Source organism: Chaetura pelagica, unplaced genomic scaffold (assembly GCF_000747805.2).
Source record: "Chaetura pelagica isolate M959 unplaced genomic scaffold, ChaPel_1.0 scaffold120, whole genome shotgun sequence".
Taxonomy (NCBI): domain Eukaryota; kingdom Metazoa; phylum Chordata; class Aves; order Apodiformes; family Apodidae; genus Chaetura; species Chaetura pelagica.
In genome coordinates, this window is record NW_009951952.1 from 1,660,080 (window position 1) to 1,683,801 (window position 23,722).

General features: G+C 38.2%; 1 protein-coding gene across 1 annotated transcript in view; it reads right to left on the minus strand.

Moving 5' to 3' along the window:
* TMEM131 (transmembrane protein 131) overlaps nucleotides 1-23,722 on the minus strand; it is an 81,794-nt gene that overhangs the window by 16,840 nt on the left and 41,232 nt on the right. The window contains exons 12-30 of the mRNA XM_009998708.1: nucleotides 22,570-22,678; nucleotides 21,581-21,734; nucleotides 21,309-21,479; nucleotides 20,876-20,986; nucleotides 20,656-20,790; nucleotides 20,077-20,181; nucleotides 19,015-19,101; nucleotides 14,634-14,786; nucleotides 14,413-14,488; nucleotides 14,194-14,311; nucleotides 12,561-12,699; nucleotides 12,342-12,451; nucleotides 11,881-11,947; nucleotides 10,789-10,940; nucleotides 9,976-10,118; nucleotides 8,717-8,903; nucleotides 7,437-7,622; nucleotides 1,198-1,356; nucleotides 6-601 (exon numbers count right to left, since the gene is read on the minus strand). Of these exons, the coding sequence (XP_009997010.1) occupies nucleotides 6-601; nucleotides 1,198-1,356; nucleotides 7,437-7,622; nucleotides 8,717-8,903; nucleotides 9,976-10,118; nucleotides 10,789-10,940; nucleotides 11,881-11,947; nucleotides 12,342-12,451; nucleotides 12,561-12,699; nucleotides 14,194-14,311; nucleotides 14,413-14,488; nucleotides 14,634-14,786; nucleotides 19,015-19,101; nucleotides 20,077-20,181; nucleotides 20,656-20,790; nucleotides 20,876-20,986; nucleotides 21,309-21,479; nucleotides 21,581-21,734; nucleotides 22,570-22,678 (2,958 nt within the window). The remainder of the gene's footprint in view (nucleotides 1-5; nucleotides 602-1,197; nucleotides 1,357-7,436; nucleotides 7,623-8,716; nucleotides 8,904-9,975; nucleotides 10,119-10,788; nucleotides 10,941-11,880; nucleotides 11,948-12,341; nucleotides 12,452-12,560; nucleotides 12,700-14,193; nucleotides 14,312-14,412; nucleotides 14,489-14,633; nucleotides 14,787-19,014; nucleotides 19,102-20,076; nucleotides 20,182-20,655; nucleotides 20,791-20,875; nucleotides 20,987-21,308; nucleotides 21,480-21,580; nucleotides 21,735-22,569; nucleotides 22,679-23,722) is intronic.

A 23,722-nucleotide genomic window follows, 5' to 3' on the forward strand; every position in this document is an offset into this window, starting at 1 on the left:
ATTACCTTTGTTTTTTGCTAGTGGAGATGAAGGCTGCTCTGTAAACACATCTGGGGAAGGGGATTCTGGGTGGTCAAAGTCTTTTTCCATAGTTTCTATGAGCCCAGGGAGATCTGAATCCTCTGAGCTGTGCCTTCTGCTGCTGGCACATTCCTCGTGAGGGGGGCTGAGAAGCGGCAGCTGTGGCAAAGCACTTTCAGTCTGTTGCTCTTGCTGCTGGGCCCCAGGTGCTGGGGGTTGTTGGAGGGGCTGCTCTGCCAAAGCTGGTGCCTGCTGCTGTGCTGGCTGCTGGTTCTGCCTTGTCCCCTTGGCTCTTCTGCCTGCAGCATGAGTCTGAGCTGTGGCACCCGAATCCAAGGTAAAGGGGCCCGCTCTGTTCACCGACTGCACGGAAGCTGCTTGTGCTGAAGTCCTATTAGGTATGCTTGAACTGCTTTTGGATTTGATGTTTTCAACATCAGGTGCACTTCTATTGCTGTGAAGGTGTGCTGTTGCATTGCATTGTTTATGATTCCCTGCACTGGATCGTGAAGATGAACTGCCTGCTCCATAGATCCCTCTGGATGAACTGTGATTAGAATCTGATCCAAGCACATTCAGGCTGGAAGAACAACAAGTGTTTAAATACACTCTACCATGTTTCAATTCTCCACATGAGAAAAGAATCACTGTACTCAAGACCCCTTGAACTACACTGTTCTTGGCATATAACCAACAAAAATTGTTATATTTTGGCCTAAAACTTGTTTGAAAAGTCAGCAGCCTTTACCATTTCCTGTTCACTTGCTCACAGGACAGATAACACAGAAAAACACAGTACAATGACAGCCTATATATGTGTTGGAGGGAACCTGAAAGGAGGAGATTTTAACTTAAGATACCAAAGGCAGAAACTTCTGGCCTGAAATTTTTCTGCAATCAATACCACCTTTCATTTTTGAGGAACATTACCAGGAAACCTGACACGGTTTGGTTTTGGTTGTTTTTTTCCCTTTCTTTTTTTTTTCCTAAAAGAGCAATATTCCTCACAATCACAAAATTCATCTTTTTATCCAAGCCATCTTTTTTAAAGTAACTGGTTGGATCTTTATTAATTCACCCTTTCTCAAGAGCAATATTAATTTCCTACTGGTCTTACAACTAAAGAAAAAGGGGGGAGGGGAAAACAGCTTACAAAGAATCCAAATGTATACTTACTTTCCATCAGATGAAATTCCAACTATTCTCCTGAGATCAAAAGGCCTTCCCATCTCAAAGGGAGGGTTTGAGGCCTCAAAGGACAAGCGTCTCCTAAAAGGCTCCCATATTCCTTGAGCTTCTAGATAGGCTGTTCCAATTACCAAGAGAAAGAGTACACTGCAGAGAAGAGAGGAAATCATCTAAGTATTTCTCTAGTTAGAGGATTTTAAGGTTAATTAAAATAATCACAGAAGACAAAAAGTTTTTATCATGTACTGAGAAGCTGAAAATTGCATCCAAACCACACAACTTTGAAAGAAACATAGAATACACAAGTCTAGCATGATATACACATCACTAACACTGAGAATGGAAGCTAGCTGCAAGTCTGTCATGCAGTTGCCAAGATATTGTCTTTTCTTTTGGATTCAAAGATTAAAATGGCATCAAAGTGGTCAGCAGTTCTCACAGTTCATTGGTGCAATTCCATTTAAAAGGCAGAGACCCTTCGCAGAGAATTGTACTGTTGCTCAGAGAAGTAAAATTCAAGAGCATTATTTCAAGGAATTTTACAACCAACTGATTCTGCTGCATTACCATGTTTAGGAGTTCACTTACATAATGCACTGCAGTGAACTGTACTTTGAATGAAGCAAGAAAATCACTGCAGAGACTTTCATCACACTTCTACTGATCTCATCTTCTAACAGGCAGGAGTTTTGGGGGGAGGAGACATAAAGACTATGATTAACATCTGCCTTGCCTATTACCCTAGGAAGTTTGTAAGAACTTCAAATTAGTAACTTCAGTTTCCATTCTCCCCCCCTGTTCTGACTGCCAGTTTTTTTAAGTCATATGTATGAAAACCAGAATCCATTCACACAAAAGGATGAGATACCCCTTGCTTAGCTTCAGCTAAAAGAATCTAGTCTAGATGTCATCTTTAAGTTTTAACTATCACCCAAAACATAAACAGCTCTGGAGACCAAGTCAGCTGTTGATAGCTGGTTATCAGTGCTCTGTCCCAGGGATTGCAAAGGATTCTAGATGCATAACCAGATCGCAGAAGGCTGGAAGGATAATTTTCATCCAAGATATTAACAAGGAACAGAAAAGTTAAAAAACAGGGGAACTTTTCAGACAAGCTTATAAAAACTGTTACTCAAAAGAGTAATGCTTGCCTTGTGTGCCATGCCATCAAAAATGGAACTAACTTTGGGTTGTAAATCATACGTTATAATCTCCTTCACTTACTAATTGTAATCCATGATGCTAGTTGAAAGTTTCACAAGACTGATACCAACAAGAGCACCTCTACCAGCGCCGTGTTACACCAACTTGGGATGGAGTGCACAGGGTTTTGGTGGCCTGGTGGGCACTCCTACCCCTCAGCCTCACAGGACTCCCCTCATGGCATCAGTGCTGGGCTCCTCAGAAGCTGTACAGGGGAGGCTGCAGCAAAAGGTCACCTTCAGGGCTTCTCCTCCTCTGCCACTCTCTGGGTAAGGACTCGACTCCAAGTTGACTAATAAACCAACTTTGGTGTTCTGATAAGCAAATACCAGCTTTGAAATGCAAAACAGAGCAAATATTGTTTTGTGGTCTTTTTAACTACACTTTCTGGTTTTGGCGTGGTGGTAGGAGCAGCAGTGGTTTGGGTTTTTTGCTTTTTTAAAAAAAAATATTATTGGGAAAAAAACCCAACCCCCTAGCCTAAAGTGTCCATGTAATTTAAATTACAAAATAAATTAGCATGATGAACACCAGACAGTGAGGAACAACATGGCCTAGACACCCAAGGATGATCTTGGTACATCCCTCCTTCCCCTCATGGTTTTACTGTGGAGCACATATATACCTAGTTGATAAATTCTTCACAAAAAGGAGCAGTTCCATGTTTATACATATCCTATCAAGTTGAACTTCAAAACTTGGAGCCAGAAGATGGTAACAATCAAAACTGATAGGGATTTAGGGAAGGCAACAAAAAACACCACCTTATCAAATTAAAAATGTGAACTAGACAAACTTCTAGAGTTACTGATCCCTAGAAATTAAGGATAGCTTTGTTACAATATGGAAGCATTGTTCTAGTGACAACTAGCAAGGCCCTATTTCATGGCATCCTAAAGGTAAGAAGCTGTTTGTGCACATTATAAAATGGTTACATTAGGACTCTTCTCTAGTTTGCTAAGAAGAATGTTTTATACTTATAGGAAAAGGACATAGTGAGGGAAAGGATTAGTATTCTGTATTCTTTCGTAGATCTAATTAACAAATACAGTACATATAAAATTATCCATGCAAAGTACACTTATGAGCTAACAAGCATTATTGACTTGAAAGAGAAACTAAACTTATAAATTTTCAGAAGGAAACAATGTAATAAGTATTTATCCAGCACTTTCTTCAGTATTGCAGTGTTAGTTTGGTATAAAAATTTCCTAAGTAAAAGAAATTTTCCTGTTACTTTGGAAAAATGCAGTTTCCTGAGTAACACTGCATTATGTAGGAAAGTGCTGAAGAGCTAAGGAAGAAAAATTAGGCAGACTGTAACTTTACCTTTTCTATGTCTTCTAACAATCCCTAGAAGGAAAGACAGCCTAATTGAACATGTATGGACTACAGCACAGCAAAATGGAAGAGCCAGTATCTTACTACTAAAAAAATGGAGGCATATAATGTATCTGTGATAATGCTTTGGACTTGCAGCACACAGAAAGACCACTTTTTCATCACAGGTATCTACAGCAGCAAGCCATCCCACACTAAGATACAAGCTTAACACTGAAGAAAAAGGAAAACAGCATTTGTTGTCACTGATTAGTAACAATTTATCCTAATAAATTTCTATGATAGGGTTTGCCCTGGATCAAGATAGTGGGGGAAAGCATCTCACATCCAAAAGGTGATCAGGAACATATTGCTTATAACCTCAGATTTCAAATAAATAAAGATAGGTGGAGGTTAGACTAGGAAAGCACAGTGGAATTTTCAAGTCTTATCAACCAGTCATGGCTAACATAGCTCTATTTGCTGAGCAAAAAACTGCATTAACATGTTACTATGTAACCTCTGAGCATGCAATGTTGCAAATAATGCCCTTCAGATTCTCAGAAATCCCATTATTAGTATCACCAGTTGTCTGTCACATATAAGTGACAGCAAAGTTAAATTCATCCAAGGCATCTGCTAAGGTCATCAGTTATTGCCTCATACCTCTCTAAAGCACAATACTCTAGAAGGATCACAGAATCAGAGAATGTTAGGGGTGAGAAGAGACCTCTGGAGATAATCAAGTCCAATCTACCCTGCCAGAGCAGGGCCACACTGAATCTAGGGCAGGTCACTCAGAAAGGCACCCAGATGGGTCTTGAAAGTCTCCAGAGAACAAGACTAACAACCTCTCTGGGGAGTCTGTTCCAGTGCTCTGCAACCCTTACAGGAAAGAAGTTCTTCCTCACGTAGAGGTGGAACTTCCCGTGTTCACAGGACACGACTGAAGAGAGACTGGCCCTTCCTTCTTGATACCCACACTTCAGATACTTACAGACATTAATAATATCCCCTCTAGTATTCTCTTGTTTGGACTAAACAGCCCCAGGTCTGTCAGCTTTTCCTCACAAGACAGGTGTTTAAGTCCTTTAATCATCCTTGTAGCCCCCCGCTGGACTCTCTCAAATAAGTCCCTGTCGTACTGGCGATCCCAGAACTGTGTGTAATACTCCAGGTGGGGTCTCACTAGGGCAGTGTGGAGGTGGAGGAGAATCTCCCTTCACCTGCTGGACACACTCTTCTTAACAGACCCCAAGATACCACTGGTCTTCTTGGCCACAGTAGCACACTGTTGTCCCATGGATAACTTGTTGTCCATCAGAACTCCAAGGTCCTTCTCCACAGAGCTGCTTTCTAGCTGGTTGGCTCCTAGCCTGTACTGGTGGATGGTGTTATTCCTTCCTAGGTGCAGGAGTCTATACTTGTTCTTGTTGAACCTCATTAGGTTCCTCTGTGCTTAGATCTCCAGTCTGTCCAAATCTTGCTGAATGGCTGCAGAGTCCTCAGGTGAATCAACCAGTCTCCCAGTTTTGTCCCCTCATCCAGGTCATTGATAAAGATACTGAACAAGACTGGACCCAGCACTGATCCCTGGGGAACTCCACCAGCTACAGGCCTCCAGCTGGACTCCGCACCATTGATCACCACCCTCTGGGCTCTATTGTTTAGCTAGTTCTTAATCCATCTCATTGTCCATTCTTCTACCCCACACTTCCTAAGCTTGCCTACAAGGATGTTATTTGAGACAGTGTCAAAAGCCTTGCTAAGGTCAAGGTAGATGACATCCACTGGTCTCCCTGCATCTATCCATTCAGTCACAGCATCATAGTAGGCTATCAGATTAGTCAAACACAATTTCCCCTTGGTAAATCCATGCTGACTATTCCTGATAACCTTCTTCATTTCCATGTGCTTAGAGGTGACCTCCAGAATGAGCTGCTCCATCACTTTTCCAGAGAAGGAGGTGAGGCTGACCGGTCTGTGATTTCCTGCATCTTCCTTCTTGCCCTTTTTGAAAACTGGAGTGACACTGGCTTTCCTCCAGTCCTCACAAGACTAACAACCTCTCTGGGGAGTCTGTTCCAGTGCTCTGCAACCCTTACAGGAAAGAAGTTCTTCCTCACGTAGAGGTGGAACTTCCCGTGTTCACAGGACACGACTGAAGAGAGACTGGCCCTTCCTTCTTGATACCCACACTTCAGATACTTACAGACATTAATAATATCCCCTCTAGTATTCTCTTGTTTGGACTAAACAGCCCCAGGTCTGTCAGCTTTTCCTCACAAGACAGGTGTTTAAGTCCTTTAATCATCCTTGTAGCCCCCCACTGGACTCTCTCAAATAAGTCCCTGTCGTACTGGCGATCCCAGAACTGTGTGTAATACTCCAGGTGGGGTCTCACTAGGGCAGTGTGGAGGTGGAGGAGAATCTCCCTTCACCTGCTGGACACACTCTTCTTAACAGACCCCAAGATACCACTGGTCTTCTTGGCCACAGTAGCACACTGTTGTCCCATGGATAACTTGTTGTCCATCAGAACTCCAAGGTCCTTCTCCACAGAGCTGCTTTCTAGCTGGTTGGCTCCTAGCCTGTACTGGTGGATGGTGTTATTCCTTCCTAGGTGCAGGAGTCTACACTTGTTCTTGTTGAACCTCATTAGGTTCCTCTGTGCTTAGATCTCCAGTCTGTCCAAATCTTGCTGAATGGCTGCAGAGTCCTCAGGTGAATCAACCAGTCTCCCAGTTTTGTCCCCTCATCCAGGTCATTGATAAAGATACTGAACAAGACTGGACCCAGCACTGATCCCTGGGGAACTCCACCAGCTACAGGCCTCCAGCTGGACTTCGCACCATTGATCACCACCCTCTGGGCTCTATTGTTTAGCTAGTTCTTAATCCATCTCATTGTCCATTCTTCTACCCCACACTTCCTAAGCTTGCCTACAAGGATGTTATTTGAGACAGTGTCAAAAGCCTTGCTAAGGTCAAGGTAGATGACATCCACTGGTCTCCCTGCATCTATCCATTCAGTCACAGCATCATAGTAGGCTATCAGATTAGTCAAACACAATTTCCCCTTGGTAAATCCATGCTGACTATTCCTGATAACCTTCTTCATTTCCATGTGCTTAGAGGTGACCTCCAGAATGAGCTGCTCCATCACTTTTCCAGAGAAGGAGGTGAGGCTGACCGGTCTGTGATTTCCTGCATCTTCCTTCTTGCCCTTTTTGAAAACTGGAGTGACACTGGCTTTCCTCCAGTCCTCAGGCACCTCTCCTGTTTGCCATGATCTTTCGAAAATGATGGAGAGTGTTTAAAAAAAGTTAAAGGTACTTAACTTTCTATGGGAATTCACGGTTAGCAGAGCTTTAGTAACTAATTTAAGTCAAATTTGGCTTAATTATTTATCAAAAAACTACACATTACCAGAGTTAGCAGATGTATCTCCCTTAAGGAAACAGGCCTGAGCAAGAAGGGTACTATTTAGCCCTTGGAGCAGCAAGTCAATACTCTTCAGCCTTTAACTGTTCACACACAGTCCACGGGAGCATTTACTAATTTGTTCTCCTTTCTCACCTCACTCTGTTTTATTTTATAGCAATTGTAGCATGTACTGAGTACATATATACTTCTCTGTAACCCATATTCAAGCAGTGGTAGTGCATGCACATACCCAGATAAGAACAAAGACATATATGCTACCTCATTATTCCTGAGATGATTATGTACAGCGCCAGTTCCCAGTTGGGCCTGGGTAGTGCTTCTGCACATGTTGCTAACATGTGATATGGAAGGGATGCATTCAAGATAAATATGAATTCAGAGCCTCCCGCAGTGATGAATTTTAATTCACGTATGACTCTGGAAGCAGTGAAATCAGGTGTAAACCTGAAAACAAAGTAAAGCATGTTAGAACTTTTTGTATAAACAGTATGGAAGTTTTCATAAACTTAAAAAAAACCCAAACACCTCAAACCATCATAAGTTCCATCAATTACTACCATGACTGGCATCCCAATGAAACGTAACAAATAGCCCTAGTAGTATGACTAACAACCATACACACAATTAGCCCAGAAATACTTAGGAGTATCTTTCAAACACTTCAAGATGCATTTGACCAAACTAACACACACCTATGCTTGTAACACATCTAACACACCATATGAAGACACAGTATAATGACTGAAATAAGACAGCTATGAAATTAAAAGGTTAAAAATCAACAGCAGCTGTAAGTAAGCAGTGGAACCCACCATTACATGAGCTATCAAGTTTTTCAGCACTTCACCTTTATGCCCCAATTGCATGCTTTTACAAGAACATCACCACTATGTTCCTATCTCATCACAAAAGATTGCTGCAGAAATACCAGTGAAGTTTCACTACCTGCAGTATCTCATATATCATCTTGCAGAACAGAAACACCTTCTAAACTTTTTACACATCATATTCTGAATAGTTAACTTGAATCCAAGCAGTGTTAAAAAGATATGGGTTTGGTGCAGTTGTTTTTTTACAGGAAATCTGACAGAATTAAATAATCATTACCATTAAGGCAACAGACAAAATATTCAAGACTAAAATGCTGTGCATTGCAATATTAATCCTTAGGCTAAAGGCTCTTCACTGCTCACTGCAATGCACCAAAACCATATGTAAATCTGTATCTCATGTGCATTCACAACCAAAATAAAGGAAATGTATGCAAAAAGGCATAGTAACACTATTTCAATTCAGTAAGTTATACATCCTAGATAGCAATAAAATTTATACTATAATCAGTCATGAAAACTTGAAGTTATTTATAAATCAATGTTTGCATGAGGAGAGAAAAATTCTATGGTTTCTGTTTAATAAAAAAAAATTAAACCCAAAACATTCAAAGCTTAAATAAAAAAACCTCAGAATTTAACCAACAAAGTTTTTCTCTGAAACAGTATTAGTTCTTCAGAACTCCTAATGTAAGACTCCATACTCACAATATGACAATATCTTTAGAGGCATTGGCACTTAGTGCAAACTCTTGACAGTTAACTACTTTAAATCCATATCCTTCACATGTGTAGCCACTGATTTCTATAGCTTTCACATTAATCTGCAGTTGCCCTGTATTTTCCACTTTAAATGTTCTTCTCAGCGTGAAATTCGGTTCTTTGTATTTCATTTCTAGAAACAAACAGCAGAAAGTAATTAGCATTGTACTAAACAGATATCCTTCCCTATATTCATATTCTACAGCAGCAGAGTTCTGACAGTATTACAGCAGCAAAGGGCCATAGAAATCTTTACATAACTTGCAGGAACAGATCTCTGCAGCCAGAACCTCATCACTATCAAGGTAGGGCACTTGTACAATTCCAGAGCCCTCTAACTCATCTGGGATAACTCACAAACCCATAAACCTCTGACAGCATTGCTGCCTTACAAAAAATCATCTGAGCTGTATAATTTCTTTGATGTACTGCTTAGTGTTGTGGTATTCTGTGAAAAGCCCCAGCATAAGGAGAATTAAAACTTTTTGTGTGTGTCTTAAAAATAAAATCTATGGCTGAGCTACACATATCTTACTAGCAAAAAAATCCCTAAACCACAACATGTAAGAGGTAACAAAAGTAAGCTTTGCTTTAAGTTTCCTTACTCATCCCTCAAAAAAAAGCAGAATAATCTGCTTTACCACCATGTCTGGAAATCTGCCAAGGAATCAAGCAGAATTTAATACCAGATAAAACAAAGCCTTTTTTACCAGTTTCTTTGGTAATGCAGGTACTCTTAGCTCTCCTCTTAGAAGCAAACCTGGGCCACAGAGCAGAAAACCTCTGACCCCAGAATAGAATGTCTCTGGGATTTATTTTTCACTGAGGAACATACCCTGTATTTTTCCACATTGGCTATGTGCATACTGATTCTGAAAGCACGAGGCAAAAACAACCAAACCAAGACAAACCAGAAAGTTGCATCTGTGATCCAATTTTACTTAAATTTAGGCATTAGAGATTACCTAGTAAATGTACTAGGATCTCCACCTCCTCTGTCTTGAATTTTAGTGGACTTAGGGCTTTTGTTTCATCTTTCCTAGTTTTCAAGTTAAAATGAAAAAGGTAAAATATTTCCTTTTCTGCCTAAATGAAGAAGCAACTTTGATGTATTTAAAGAAAAAAAATATTTCTCCACATTTCAGGTTGTACATGTAAAATGGAATTTCTTTTCTGTTCAGCATGGTAGCTCACAAAGTACTCACTTTCTGAACAGTCTTTTAATAATGCTTCTGTGATTTTAAAGCGTAAAGAACTTCCTGAACCGGGAGATTTGCCTGCAACCTTCAAGCTCTCAGTTGTTCCTTGTCCTTGTACCATTATGGCATCTATTACTGTCAAATTATTTCTGTGCAGAAAGAAAAAAGAAAACATTCATATAGGGATTATGCAGTTTAATGCTCCTGCAAGCTTCTCTATAGACTGTGAAGTTATATCCCAGATCTGGAGAACAGAAATATATGTAGTTTCACAAATAATTCCCCACAATATGGAAATCAATAGTGGGGGGGGAGGGTCTCAAACATAGTGTTTGCAAGACAAAACCCTAGCAGACAAATAGCACACCTTAGCAGGCAAATTAAAACCCAATGAGATATTAAAGTTTATATTTCAACATCATATTAATGTATCATACCTGATACACAAGTGAAATAGTTATTCAGAGCTCTCTAGCAGAAGGACTGAACTTATATTTCAGCATGATATTGCAAATGGCATCTATAGCTAGAGTCTCTGCTTTCAAGATAGTGTAGCATGTATTAAATCAGAATTACAGTCTCCAAGTATAACAGTGGATTATATATTTACACTAGAAGGTAGGTACTTAATACAGTGTAGCTGCTGTAAAACCTACCACCATTGCATTTAAATGAAAACTTTCACCAGACACAAGATTCTACAGTTATTCTTGTAAAAGCAATAGTTTCTTATTGACAACTGATCACAAGTATGACCTTTATATATAAAATAAAAAACATCAGAAAAACTCACAATCATGTGAGAAATATCTATCATACCTGATAACAATTAATGATGAAACAGTCTTATTAAAAACTGGAGTGAACTTTACTTTGACAGACTTTCTCTCACCAGGTTTTAATACCAGGTTTAGAACTGAGTGACGAGCCAGGGCTTTTGCAAGTCCTTGAGTGTTCTGTAGTGGCTGGACCTTAAAAAAGTGAGGAAAACAAAGTAACACTTCTAAAAATTGGAGAATTTTACATGTATTTGACAGAAATAATATTATTCTAGCTAGAAAATGGGACTGTTCAAAAAGAAGTGTACTACTCAATGATTTGGTTTTTGAATGCAGAAAGTCTGGTAGCTCAAGAACTTCCCCACTTACTAGCAAACCATCTGTTTATTAAGAAGCAGAACACAGTTAAGACAAAATTGAACTAAGCCATACACATGTGGATTCATCCAGATGTAGCAGAAAAGGGTTCAGAAATTTTTTAAATGTACATTTAAACACCAAATTAGCATTAAGCCATTATATAACCCTCAAAATTTTTCATTACATGATTTTAAAACTATTTTTTTCCCTAAGTAAAGGAGGGGAAAAGGGGGGGGGGGAAACTTTAAATAGAGAAACTACTGAGTGTATTTTGCTAATTTTGCCTTTAGATTCTGTGCAAGCACCAAATTGCTAATCTAAAGCTGACTGCAAATGGAGCAGGAAAAGATATAATCGATGAGAAAAGAAAATGTTCAGGATGCTCTATATGAAAAAGCACACACTTATAAGTTGTCCACAAAAGTCATTAAAATAAAGACCAAAGCAATGGAAAACTCAAAACCTTGCTCATTTTTTCAACTACTACCCACTATACCAAAGAAAATAATCCTGCTGCAGTAACAGAAGGAATAAATGCAGTTTTCCTGTAACTTCCAGAACCCTAATATAACATAAGCATACAGAAAGTGACACTTTAACTGTTATATTTGAAGAAATACTACATTTCCTAATTCCCTGAAAACCTCCCACAGAAGCATCACATTTTTCACACATACTAACACCTAAGCTTGAAGACATGTATGACTGAGCTGTTATTAAAACATGAAAATATTTCAGTTTAAAAATCTAAGAAACCCATTGAAATACTTACACAATTTCTGAAGACCTGGAACTCTAGAGTCCTGAGATTGAAATTAGTTGGCTTGCTCAAATTAAACCTGAAACAGACATGTAATTTTTTATTATTTTTCCCCCACCCAGATCAGGGAAGATAATTACATACTTGCACTTAAAGATTTCAGCACAAATCAACAACTGATGGTAGGACTCAAACAATATGCAGCTGAAAGGATCATTCGATTTTTCTTATTTCCCCCTCTCATACATCAAGTGAAGGAAGAGATGTAAACATTTTAGATCAGCAAAAAATGACAGTTGTGCATTCAGTAGCTGTCAGCCTAGATTCAGTTCTCAGCTGGGCTAATGATTCAAATTCTAGAAGCGGCCAAAACTGTAACGACTAACGCAGCTGCCAAACAGGGCATGAGTGTTTTGTAAAATGCCTTTTGCAGTAGAATGAGAATGACCCAATGACTCTAAAACAATACTCACCGTTCTAGCATTTTATCAACAAAGGTGGATGGATTAGAATACAGAGCTACAGGAAGGAACTGGACATACACAGGAACGTCAGCTGGATTTTCTAGAAAGATTTCTTCTTCCTATTCAGAAACACAGTTTTTGTGACGTTTATGTTGGGGTTAATATCATTACAAACTGCTATTAAAAATGCACTCCCTACAAAATAATACTATCAACAAAATAACTTACTGATGAACTGTTAGTGTTGGTAAGAGGGAAGCTTAGATGGCGTGGTGAAGTAAGTATGGAAGGCCAGGCCATTTCTGCTGTAATTTTCAACTGGACATCCTTCTGAAGATCTGTGTCTACTTCAAATAGAGCATTCAGTCTGCAGAAACAGTTATAAAACTTACTTTATGGGAGTAAAATTGGAAAAGCCTGAAACGGTAGAGTGTTTTAAAGCACCCCGAAAACAATATTAGTTTGAGAAATAACATGGTACATTTTATTTATACACAATTAAAAAAACCCATTGAGCTCTGCCCTTATGTCCTGCTATTAAAAACTGCAAGAGAAGCGACCAAAACATACTATATGAGACCAACCTGAACATCTAAAGATGTTCTTCTCTATTTAAGTATTCTTACTAACATCTATCCATTCCAAGTTTTGTTATAGGCTATTTTTCATATAATAGTTTGTGTTGAAAGGGGCCTTTAAAGGTCATCTATAGACCAACCCTGCCATGGAAGGAGTCATCTATCAATTAGATCAGGTTGCTCAGAGCCCCATCCAATCTGACCTTGAATGTTTCCAGGGATGGGGCTTCTAACACCTCTCTGGGAAACCTGTTTGTGTTTCACCACTCCCACTGTAAAAAATTCCTTCCTTACATCTAGCTTAAATCTACCCTTTTTTATTTAAAAACACGATTTCATCCTATCACAAAAGGTCCTGCTAAAAAGTCTGTATTATATTAAATAATATTAAAGCATCTAGCTACAACTGCTGCTTATTCAGAAGTATTTTTTTTATAAAATTTTCCTTTGCTGTGCTCTTACTGTAGGTGACAGGAAGTTCCCAAATGTTACTGGCATACCTAAATAAGAGGATTCTGTTTAGATCAAATGTGTTCAGGAGTTACTAATGTACCTGCATTTTAACAAAAAAGCTAAGAAGGACATATGCTTTTGTTACTCTCTTTAGCTACATTCAATGACTTTGCTTCTCCACAAATATGAATACCTTGTTTGAAATGGTAGTCTGGCTGCTATAATCACAACAGATACATGCACCTACTGTCAGTGCTAGCTTATGCCTCTTGGAGATTATTAAATCACTATGTATGTGAAGACAGAAATTTAAAAGGTGTATAGCAGCTGAGAGAGTTTGACTTCTAAATATTAAATAGTAATGATTAATCACCTTCTATTTAGAAAATCTCCTGGAAAAATACCAAACAATAAGATAATTCACTGAAATGCAATAATCTTAGAATAGTAACAAAACCTTACGAAATCTTAGAAGGATATTGAGGTTACTACTTTAAAACCAAACAGGCAGGGATTCTGCACAAACAGTACACTGGGTTTGGAAATATTTGCAGAGTACAGACTGAGTTGCTGCTGCCATATTTTCAAGAACTGCAGCACATTCCAGTGAACAGTAACTCCTGGTATTTTGTATGACTCGAGGAAACTGCTTTTTAACTTTTAAAATGTTCTCTTTAAAGGTTTTGCAGAGAAGGCCAAGTAGCTCCTTCTTGGCCCCCTCTTAAAGAGCACTGCAATATTAAGAAACCTTGTGTTTTATAAGAGCATATATAAGACAGAATTATCTACTAATTTACGGCCTAAGAAAGCAACAGAGATAAAATACTTACCTATGGCTTGAATTCTCTTTTATTTCTGTCCATTCTCTGAATAAGTTCTCATGCAAATCCCAGTCAGAATCCCACGTATCTTCTTGCATTGCCACGCTGTGCTGAACTTTGGATTCCGCTTTAAGAAATAATGTGGTTTTTAGATTCTTCATGCAAAATCATTGCTTAAGGACAAAATCTTTTTCTATGATTTTCATTATAAAGTTGAAAGTTACTTACATTTAGATAGAAAAGGCAATCCTACATAGCAATGATCTCCACATTGTAAACCAGGATCAAAATAAATATTTGCAATCTGCAAAACAGGTAAGAGAGCAGATCAAATAAGAAACAGCAAAGTAAATACAGTGACAAAAGAAGATTTCTGATGACCACAGAAAGTTAATGTATGTTATATATGAGGGAACTTGTAGGTATGTAGAAATAAGGCATAAACAAACCTTTGTTTTTTTTCCTGGCTCCAAATCTTCTTTATTACTTCTTAGCCTCTTATAATAAAACCTTACATCTTGCGACAGGGAGCGTATGTGTTGTATTTTCACTTTCTGAGAAAAGGAGTTCATAATGTTCAGGCTCTGGTGAACTACTTTCCCCTAAAGAAAAGAAAGGATGAAAAAAGTCTGTAGGATATGCATTTTCCCTAGCATATGTATTTATTCATGCAGGCTGTCAAAGACTACAGCAGGGCTGAAAGGTTAAACTGGGCTTTTAAACTATGCTATATTAAATAAACACCACTTGTAACACCTTCCAGGTAAGTTTCTGAAGTTGTATTCCTTCCTCCATCTGCTTCCAAACCCGGTTCATCTCTCTTTCAAAATTAAGTACACCTTAAGTCTAATGAAGACCTACAAAAACAGTTCTGCTTAATCAAATAATTAAAAAAAGTACCAGACAAGGAAAAACAGGAGAAAACTTCACTATTCTGAGCCTCCTGTTACAAAAAGGAAATAAGCTTCTTTTAGGAGATCTAGCACATGTTTGCTAGTAATTAGAAATAACCCGAGAGAAACAGTAAAGCTGCATATTACAAACAATACAGGTGACAGAGGACATTTAAAAACATAGGTGAAACCCTCTTTCCCACTCCCAATGAAATCAAGACACCAGACACTAAAATTATAATACAAAAAAACCCACAACCCCCAAAACCAAACCAAACAAAACCAGCACAAGTTTTTCCCCACACCTTCACACCCTGCCTCCTCTTCTGAGCTCAATGTTATTTTACCTTTTAAGCCTAGAACAGGTAGTTTAATTCTTTGTCACTATCAGAATAATTACAATGCTCAAGCTCTCCTCTGGCCTCACGTGTAAATCAATGATTCTGTAGCCATTTTTTTTCATCTTATCTCAAAACCCAACCCTGACAAGCATAGAGTTAATGATATATTAGAACCAAAGGAAAAAGCGCAACTCACAATGGGTGACAAGATTTCAGATTTATAAAAATTAGTGAATACAAGCAAATTTAAATACCCAAGACAGTCTTCTAATGAACATGACTGGAGTTCTTCCTGGTCATCTTAAATCAATACTTTCAGCTTTTTAAAAATTTCTAAGGTAGGGACTGAATTGAAGAGATGGGAGAGATGTACATACCTGAGGCCAGAGCCAAATTTTGAGCCTCCAAAATAGTTACATACTATAGCAGTCCCAACAGTGGCAACTGAAGAGGAAAAGAAACTACAAGAATAAATCTCTAAAAAGTATAATCCTCTTATCCCGAATAGGAGGTATGTCAGAGCTTCATCTATGGAATCCTATGAGTAAGAAACTGCCATTGCTTGAACAAGATGTTTGTTAAACTCTAGAATAAATTAACAGTATTTTACAAAAACATTTCTGCAGCATTTAGACAAGAAAGAACAGATATGGGATGGATATGACCATCCATCAGTAATAAGATAAACAAAACAATGCTATTTAGCATACAGGTCCTCAAAAAGGACTATTAAGAGAGGTGGTACTGTGAGCTAAAAATGCCTTAGTGAAGCAGAAGTCAACACAGCCAAGATTTGTTTACATCAAGACACTAATCTTTACAAGGCCTATAGACACTGATAGTGTAAGATTTGGTTGCAAATACACTAAGATAAACAGAAACAGACAGCACTGGGAGTGGGGCAGCTGCATGAGAATTACAGCCTAGGATACGAACTGAAAAGCAAGTGCTACTAAAATTATAATGCCTAGCTATTCTTGGTTGTCATGAATTCCAAGATCACAAGTTTGGTTTGAAATAAATCCAAGAAAAAGGAAAAGTCTGCTGTCAGTGTTTTCAAATCCCAAAAGAGCTAAGTGACCAACTAACAGAAGTAGTAAGTGAAGCTGACAGCTCTGAAAAGCTTGGGCTTGAACACAGGGAACAGTTCAGAATCTTGTCAAAGGTGACAATTCTATCTGACTCTATACTGCCAAACAAAACGTGGGAGTGCAAAAGTCCCCTGCATGAATAACTACGTGAAAACATTACTAGAAAAGACTATGAGCCGATAAAAATCACAGCAATCTGGGGATGAGGAAGCTGTGCCTTAGAGGCTGCTGAGAAACCAAAGTCCCTCAAGAAGTTGTGCCTGCCAAAACAAAAACAAATCAAACAAAAACAAGCTCACCAGGGCCTTGGGCATATACTAAGATATACTGTCAAGCTCTTTACCCATTCCAGTTAGAACAAAGGAAGATTAAAAAAATTGTTTCTTTATGGTCCAAAAATGGAATAAAATATTTTAGCATGGCATTCAAGAGGGACAATGAACTTGTCAGGAATTAGAATATATATATGAGAATATATATTAGAAATCACGTTATCTTTGGTGAAAGAAAGGGAAAAGAACCTTTAAGTTATGTCAGTTTATCAGAGGCTTATGCAGCAGTTCACTGAAAAAATTACATATACAGTAGTAACTGTAATAAATATCCATATAAAGGTGAGGCCATATAGCCACACAGACAAACATAGATCCTAAAGAGAAAAAAACACCAAGTGATCTGTGCAACTGCAGGCATGACTGGCCTCAAGAGTAACAGAAGACTTCAGAACATTTTCTGAAGGAGAGCATCAGAAGAGAGATGGAATGGATAACTGGGCAAATGTAGCAATGACTTACTGAAGTCCTGCTGACTGATCTACCTTCCTCCAATGAGGCCTATTGCATTACTTTTTTTAAAAAAATACCACTTATCTGCAAGTTAAAGTACTTGATCAAGTGCTAGAGAAAAAATACTATTTAAGAGAACACAAACTGCAGATAAGCAGAAGATACTAAGGAGGTATTAGAAGAGAAGGTGAGAACAGGTGGTGCTCTACAACAGACTGAGACCAGGAATGAAAGACAAGGAACCAAAAAACATTTCCACCAACATGCATGGATGTGGTTTTATCCTTTCAGAAAACTACCATCTCTATTTGCTGCTTCCCCCTCACAATATTCAATCTCTCTCCTTATGATTTTCCATCATATTACATTCTCCACTCCTCAATAAGTCACAAAGTTCAGACTTCCATTAAACACCAAATGCAAAGTCAATATGCATTGACTGCCTGAGCTTCTGTGGTTATGCTGAATGCCAAGTGAGAAGAAAGTACCAACTGGTTAACAGCCTGCTGCTTGAGTCTGTAGCTTTGAGCAAACAGGCTGCTTTGTGCAGTCACCAAATGAACAGTACCCAGGAGCAGGGATGAAAACAGCCACTGCACACTACGGCAGAGAGCTGCAGACCCACTCAGTTCTCTTGCTTTCCTGTTCATGTACTTCACAACATACCCTCAAGAAGATCCTACTTCCAGTGTGGAAACAATACAGTAACACTTCCACAGATACCAAGGACTTCTTATGCTGAATTGTCAGTTTATTAGTTGACTTTGTTCTCTTTGGCTTTCCACTGCAGGAATTTGAAAAATGTATTTGTGCCATTTCATCTCTCTTACTCTTGGTGCCAGTGCACCTAAATTGGTAATAACCAAGTGACCACAGCTACATCACAATGAAGCTACACAGAATCAGGTTTGTGATAATATCAGTATCCCAAGATCCCATTCAGGCAGGCAGTAGAGGAGATGTGACCAGCAGGTCAAGACAGGTGATTCTCTCCCTCTGCTCTGGTGAGTCCCCACCTGGAGCAATGCACCCAACTCTGTAGCCCTCAGTGTAAGAAAGACATGGGCTTGTTAGAGCAGGTACAGAGGAGGGTCACAAAAACGATCAAAGGGATGGAACACCTCCTCTATGAGGAAAGGCTGAGAGAATTGGAGTTCAGCCTGGAGAAGAGAAAGCTCCAGGGAGACCTTATTGCAGCCTTTCAGTACTTCAAGGGGTGCTATTAGAAAGATGCTAACAAACTTTTTAACAGGGCCTGTAGTGATAAGACAATGGGTAATGGTTTTAAACTGAAAGAAGATAGATTTAAACTAGATATTACGACAAAATTTTTACAATGAGAGTGGTGAAACACTGGAACAGGTTGCCCAGTGAGGTAGTAGAACCCTCATCTCTGGAAACATTCAAGGTCAGACTGGATGAGGCTCTGAGCAACCCGATCTAGGTGAAGATGTCCCTACTTACTGCAGGAAGGTTGGACTAAATAACCTTTAAAGGTTCCTTCCAATTCGAAGCAAACTATGATTATATGTAGGGATAACTTGTGTTTGGAACATGCTGGAGGATGAAAAGCCCACCAAAATTAGCAACAAACAGAATAATCAGCAGTTCTGTAGCACAACCTCTCCACCAATTTGACACAGAACAATTCAAGACAGTAGTTTCTCTTGAAAAGGACAAATAAAAAACACAGCAAGAACACATGACACAAGCCTCTTACCGGAAATGAAGGTGGAAGAAAAACATGTTTTGGGGAGCAGGTCAGTGATCCAACAGCAATCACTGCCTTCACTGGTATAGTTAAAATCTTGGGGACAAAAAGAAGAAGAAAATTTTAGAAAAAAAATACTTATATTTCAGCCTTTAAATGTCTCTTGCACTTTTAAATTTCGTAGAATAACAAAACCCAAAAATTCTACAATATAAACTAGGTTTATATACACATTTAAAACATGGAGGCATGAATTAAGATTTCAGGGTATTATCATATTCAGAACAGTCACTCCACATTGTCAGGAAGCCCATCTTTGCTCAGTCATACTACGCTATTCTACATGGGACACAAAAGCACAGTGAAAATACAAGCTGCACAATGGGGTGTTATATAGGTCTCACTTGAACAGGGCTTACTTTGTCAAAACAGCAGAATAATATCCTTAAGGTAAATGTGTATGAGGGAAGAGGATACACTGAACTTCTCAAAAAAACATTAGAAGTCATGGTAGCACCTTGAGGTATACACAGACTTCGAAAAAGGAGGCAAACAGATCTTTTCTATGTATTATTAAAGCTACCACGACAAGTAGAATAACTTTTAAGAAGCAGCAAGAAAATAAGCCATATCCAATTCTCTAACTGAAGGGTCACAAACAGGTATGGACACATCAAAAAAGTGTAACATCTCAGTAGCTGGCAGAAATTCAGAATTTCCCACTTTCTGTAGCTTGTATTATGCCAAAAGGTCCATGTATTGTTTTTAGGATGTGTCAAGTCACTGAAGAAACCATACCTCAAAATATTAGGTCAGATATAAACAGATATTTCTGAAAGCCAGCTGAAAATCATAATAAAAATAATTCTTCACTCCTTCAGAGAAGACACAGCATAAGTAGCATAACTGTCATTTGATGTAGGTTAACTTGCAGAGGTAACTGGACCTCCAGAGGCCCTGTGCAACTTCAGCTTCTCCCTGACTTTGTCCACTAATACAACTCTTAAACCTTCATGCTTAAAAACTGAACATGTCATCTAGGCAGCAACCATGAATGTCCAATGAATGTACCTCATAATCTGTCGTGATTTGTACAGCTCCATCATGAATTCCTTCAAGTTCTTTCGCTATTAGTTTTACTCTAAACACAGCATAGTAACCTGATGCTAGTATTACCTGTAAATAGTGGGGGAAAAAGTCATAATTTTATTCCATTAAATGGAAAGAAATTCACTAAAAAAAACCCATAACCAACACTTTTTTTTAACTGAATCAGAATTCATTGAAAACAACTGTCAGTGGTAAAAACAAAAACAGGTAAGTTACTAACACAAAAATTATCTATTCTTAGAGGTTATAAATTCCTACTCTTCCCAAATAAATGATGAGAATCATCTGAGGGCACAGAGGTTACTGCTTCTGAAGTTTCCCCTTTCAAAATCTAACCAACTGTGAACATAATGCTGCTTCTTAAAATAAGCTTGAACATTTCTACACGTTTTATGGTACTCAGACAAAAATTAAAAATTCCTACCCTCTCCCACCCCTAAAATGAAACTTCAAGAAACTGTACAAAACTGTCTCTTTCCAGCCCCCCTTCCTCCACTCTCCCAATCTAGCTTTAAGCAATGGATTCAAAGGATTACTTACTGAAGACTGATCGGATACACCAGCATTTTGCAGTTCATGGTGATTTGCAATTATCGTTGTTCTGTTTCCCTTTTCAGTTGTCAGAAGTTCTATGGCCAAACCATCCCCTATAATGTGCCAACTTTTTATAGCCAGCTTAAAAAGAACAAAAGGTACTGTTTTCAGTAACAAGACTGATGTAAATTTTTTAAAAGGAAAATGAAAATAAATCTATCCTTACCTCTATGGGGTTGCTGTTGATGACTGCAAATAAAATGCTGGTGGCTTCTGTTGCACTCAATATGCCAAAATCTATAAATCGTTCCTCAGTTTTTGGAGGCAGTACAAAGTACTAGAAAGATTGATAAAGGTGTTTTAGCACAAGTTTAATATAAAATGTGCTCAAAGTCTCAGGTATTAACAAATGTGTTAATAAGTCTAATAGAGCGGTATCATATCTATCTCAAAATTTAGTTTTCTACGTAAAACTGAAGGGTACAAACCAAATTTTTCAGCAGTAATCAAAGCTGTTCACAGAAAGAACTGGTAAAATAATTTTGAAATTAAGAAAGCTATATTCCTACAGAAGTAGAATAAATAATTAAAAATAGTCTGTCTCTAATTAAGTCTTCCTCTAGTTAGCCTAAAGTAGCTAAAAAAAGGAAAATACTTACATCTAGAAATCCTGTGTATGCTCGGACAGGTAGGTGAAATTTAGAAGCATTGGTGATAAGTAAAATATTGTTATCTATATGAACAGATGATGTGGAAGGCATAAAATGAAGTGTAAAAATATATCTGGATTCATTAGGTGGAATTAAGACTGGCTTACTGAAGTTCTGGACCTAGATCAGTGAACAATTAAGAACAATGTTACAATTTCAGAAAGTGCAACACATTTAAAAATTTACTATTAGGTTAAAATGTGCACTGAAATGGGGCTTACTTTAAACATTGGTTTTGCTTCTTCTGGTAACACAACATCATGTATGAGGACTGCAAAACTGAATGTGTTCGTTAGATAGATTGGTCTTTCCACGGAATCAGCAGCACTGTCTCGGATGTGGAAAAGTGTGGCAGTGTGATCAAATCCTAAATATCTATTGAAAGACAACAGTATGAGAAAAATTCAGACTTCCCTCAAACATAAAAATGCTTTTCTTACACAAAAGACCAGAATTCATTCAATCCAATAGCAAAAATGTTTAAACACCACTGCATGTTGAAACTGTATTAGCAGCACTACAGAGGCATTGACAATTAAGGAATTAAAAAGAGATAAGAAAACACGTGAATCAACATATTAGGATGCCTAAAAAGAAGTGCTTAAGATAGCTTGCAAATTGTGTATGTGCCTTATTAGCCAAATTAGGTGTCTGCAGCACAGTTCTGATCATTAAGATTTAGTTTGTTTGCCTTGAAAACACTGTCAGCTCTGTTGGTAAAATAGCACTCTGTTTCAACAATAATTTTAAAGTCAACTTAGCCATACTTCATAAATAAATAAAAAAAAGAGGTAATGACAGTTCTTCTAAAATTTTGCTTAAGCTCAAAATACTTTATCTACCTTTACTTCACACAGTGATAGAACAACAAACACACAACTGGAAAAATTTCCAATACTGCATTTTTAAAATGTCTCATCTGCAGCCTTCAACTGCTCTGAAAAACCAATCACTATGGCCACTTTGAATCCAAGCCTTGAAACCAGCTTAAACATTATTACTATGCAGACCTCATCTACTAGTGTAAAATCAGAAAAAAAAAATAATAAAAAAAAATCAGTAATTGTAGCTCTAAACGAGCTCCAAGTTCAGCAAACTCAGGTATCACACCTTCATATCCCTTCTCCCCCTAAAAAGCCTAAATGCTCTGTTACATCAGCAAATTTACAGCATTTAATTTTTGAACTATGTTCAATTACTGCACGCTTACCCATCCAACACTTCTGCTTGATACGGTATCTCAAGTTTGGAGTAGCTCTTCTCTTTTGCTTTCACAGTTATTTTCCCAGAAGACTGTGACGCTTTTTTTGCTTTTGATGCTGTGCACACAAGAATATAAGTTTGTTGAAGTAGACAAAGTAATGGTCTGTTAGGTTAGTACCAATGCAAGAATAAAAGCACAGAGCTAGCCCAGAGATGAAGTATCACAGAAGAGAAAAACAGATCTTAAGGAGATTTCAATAAGCAAATGACATGGAATCAGTCTAAGAAGAGCAGTTAGTTGATCTGCCTGAGTTAGTAACCTTATCTACAATTGGAAAGCCTGCTTGTTCCTGTCAAATAAGTAACTTGGACTTGTCCAGAGGATAATGCAGATCCAAGGTGAGCTGAACTCTCCACTCAGAGTATGGAATACACCTATTCCTCCACTAACAGAAAAGGAACTTGGCTGGGCTATTCTACTTCACTTAGACGTACCAGTCAAGCAAGACTTTGGGCCAGGAACACAGCATTATAATAATGAAGAAATCAAAGACAAGCTAAACTTTACAGAAATTGAATCAGAATCCACACTACACAAGCCCCAATAACGAAGCTCACAGAAGCCCCAAGATCAAAGAACAAGTGGTGTTATCCTGGCAGCAACACTGCCAGAAAAATCAAGGGATTAAAATAGTAGTTAAGAGAAACCATCAGCTTTCTAAAGCCCCTGCGTTTATTAGGACAGCCAAAATAGCAAATATTTAGGGCAGGCTACTTCTCTGAAAAGAATTCACCAACTCAATCCTTTAAACACATTAAGCAGCCAAACTGGGTATTTTTTCCCAAATAACATTCCATCCAAAGTTCTACCACATGTTAGCCAGTAGGTAGACACATAACAATTCCTGCTCCAGCTTCAAGATCTGAACATGTTACCACCTCAGACTGAAGAAGTATAGCTATTAAAAATTTATTTGTAGGCTAAAACATACTTCACTCATCTTACAAATTGTAAGCTACTAAAAAATCTAAACCAATAAAATAAATCAATCATCTTCTCTCTGTGTATACAATTTCCAAAATAATGTCTACCTGAAATGAACATTTTATCTATAAACTTCCCTTTCTAAGCAATCCTAGCAGAGAGACGTACAGTACCA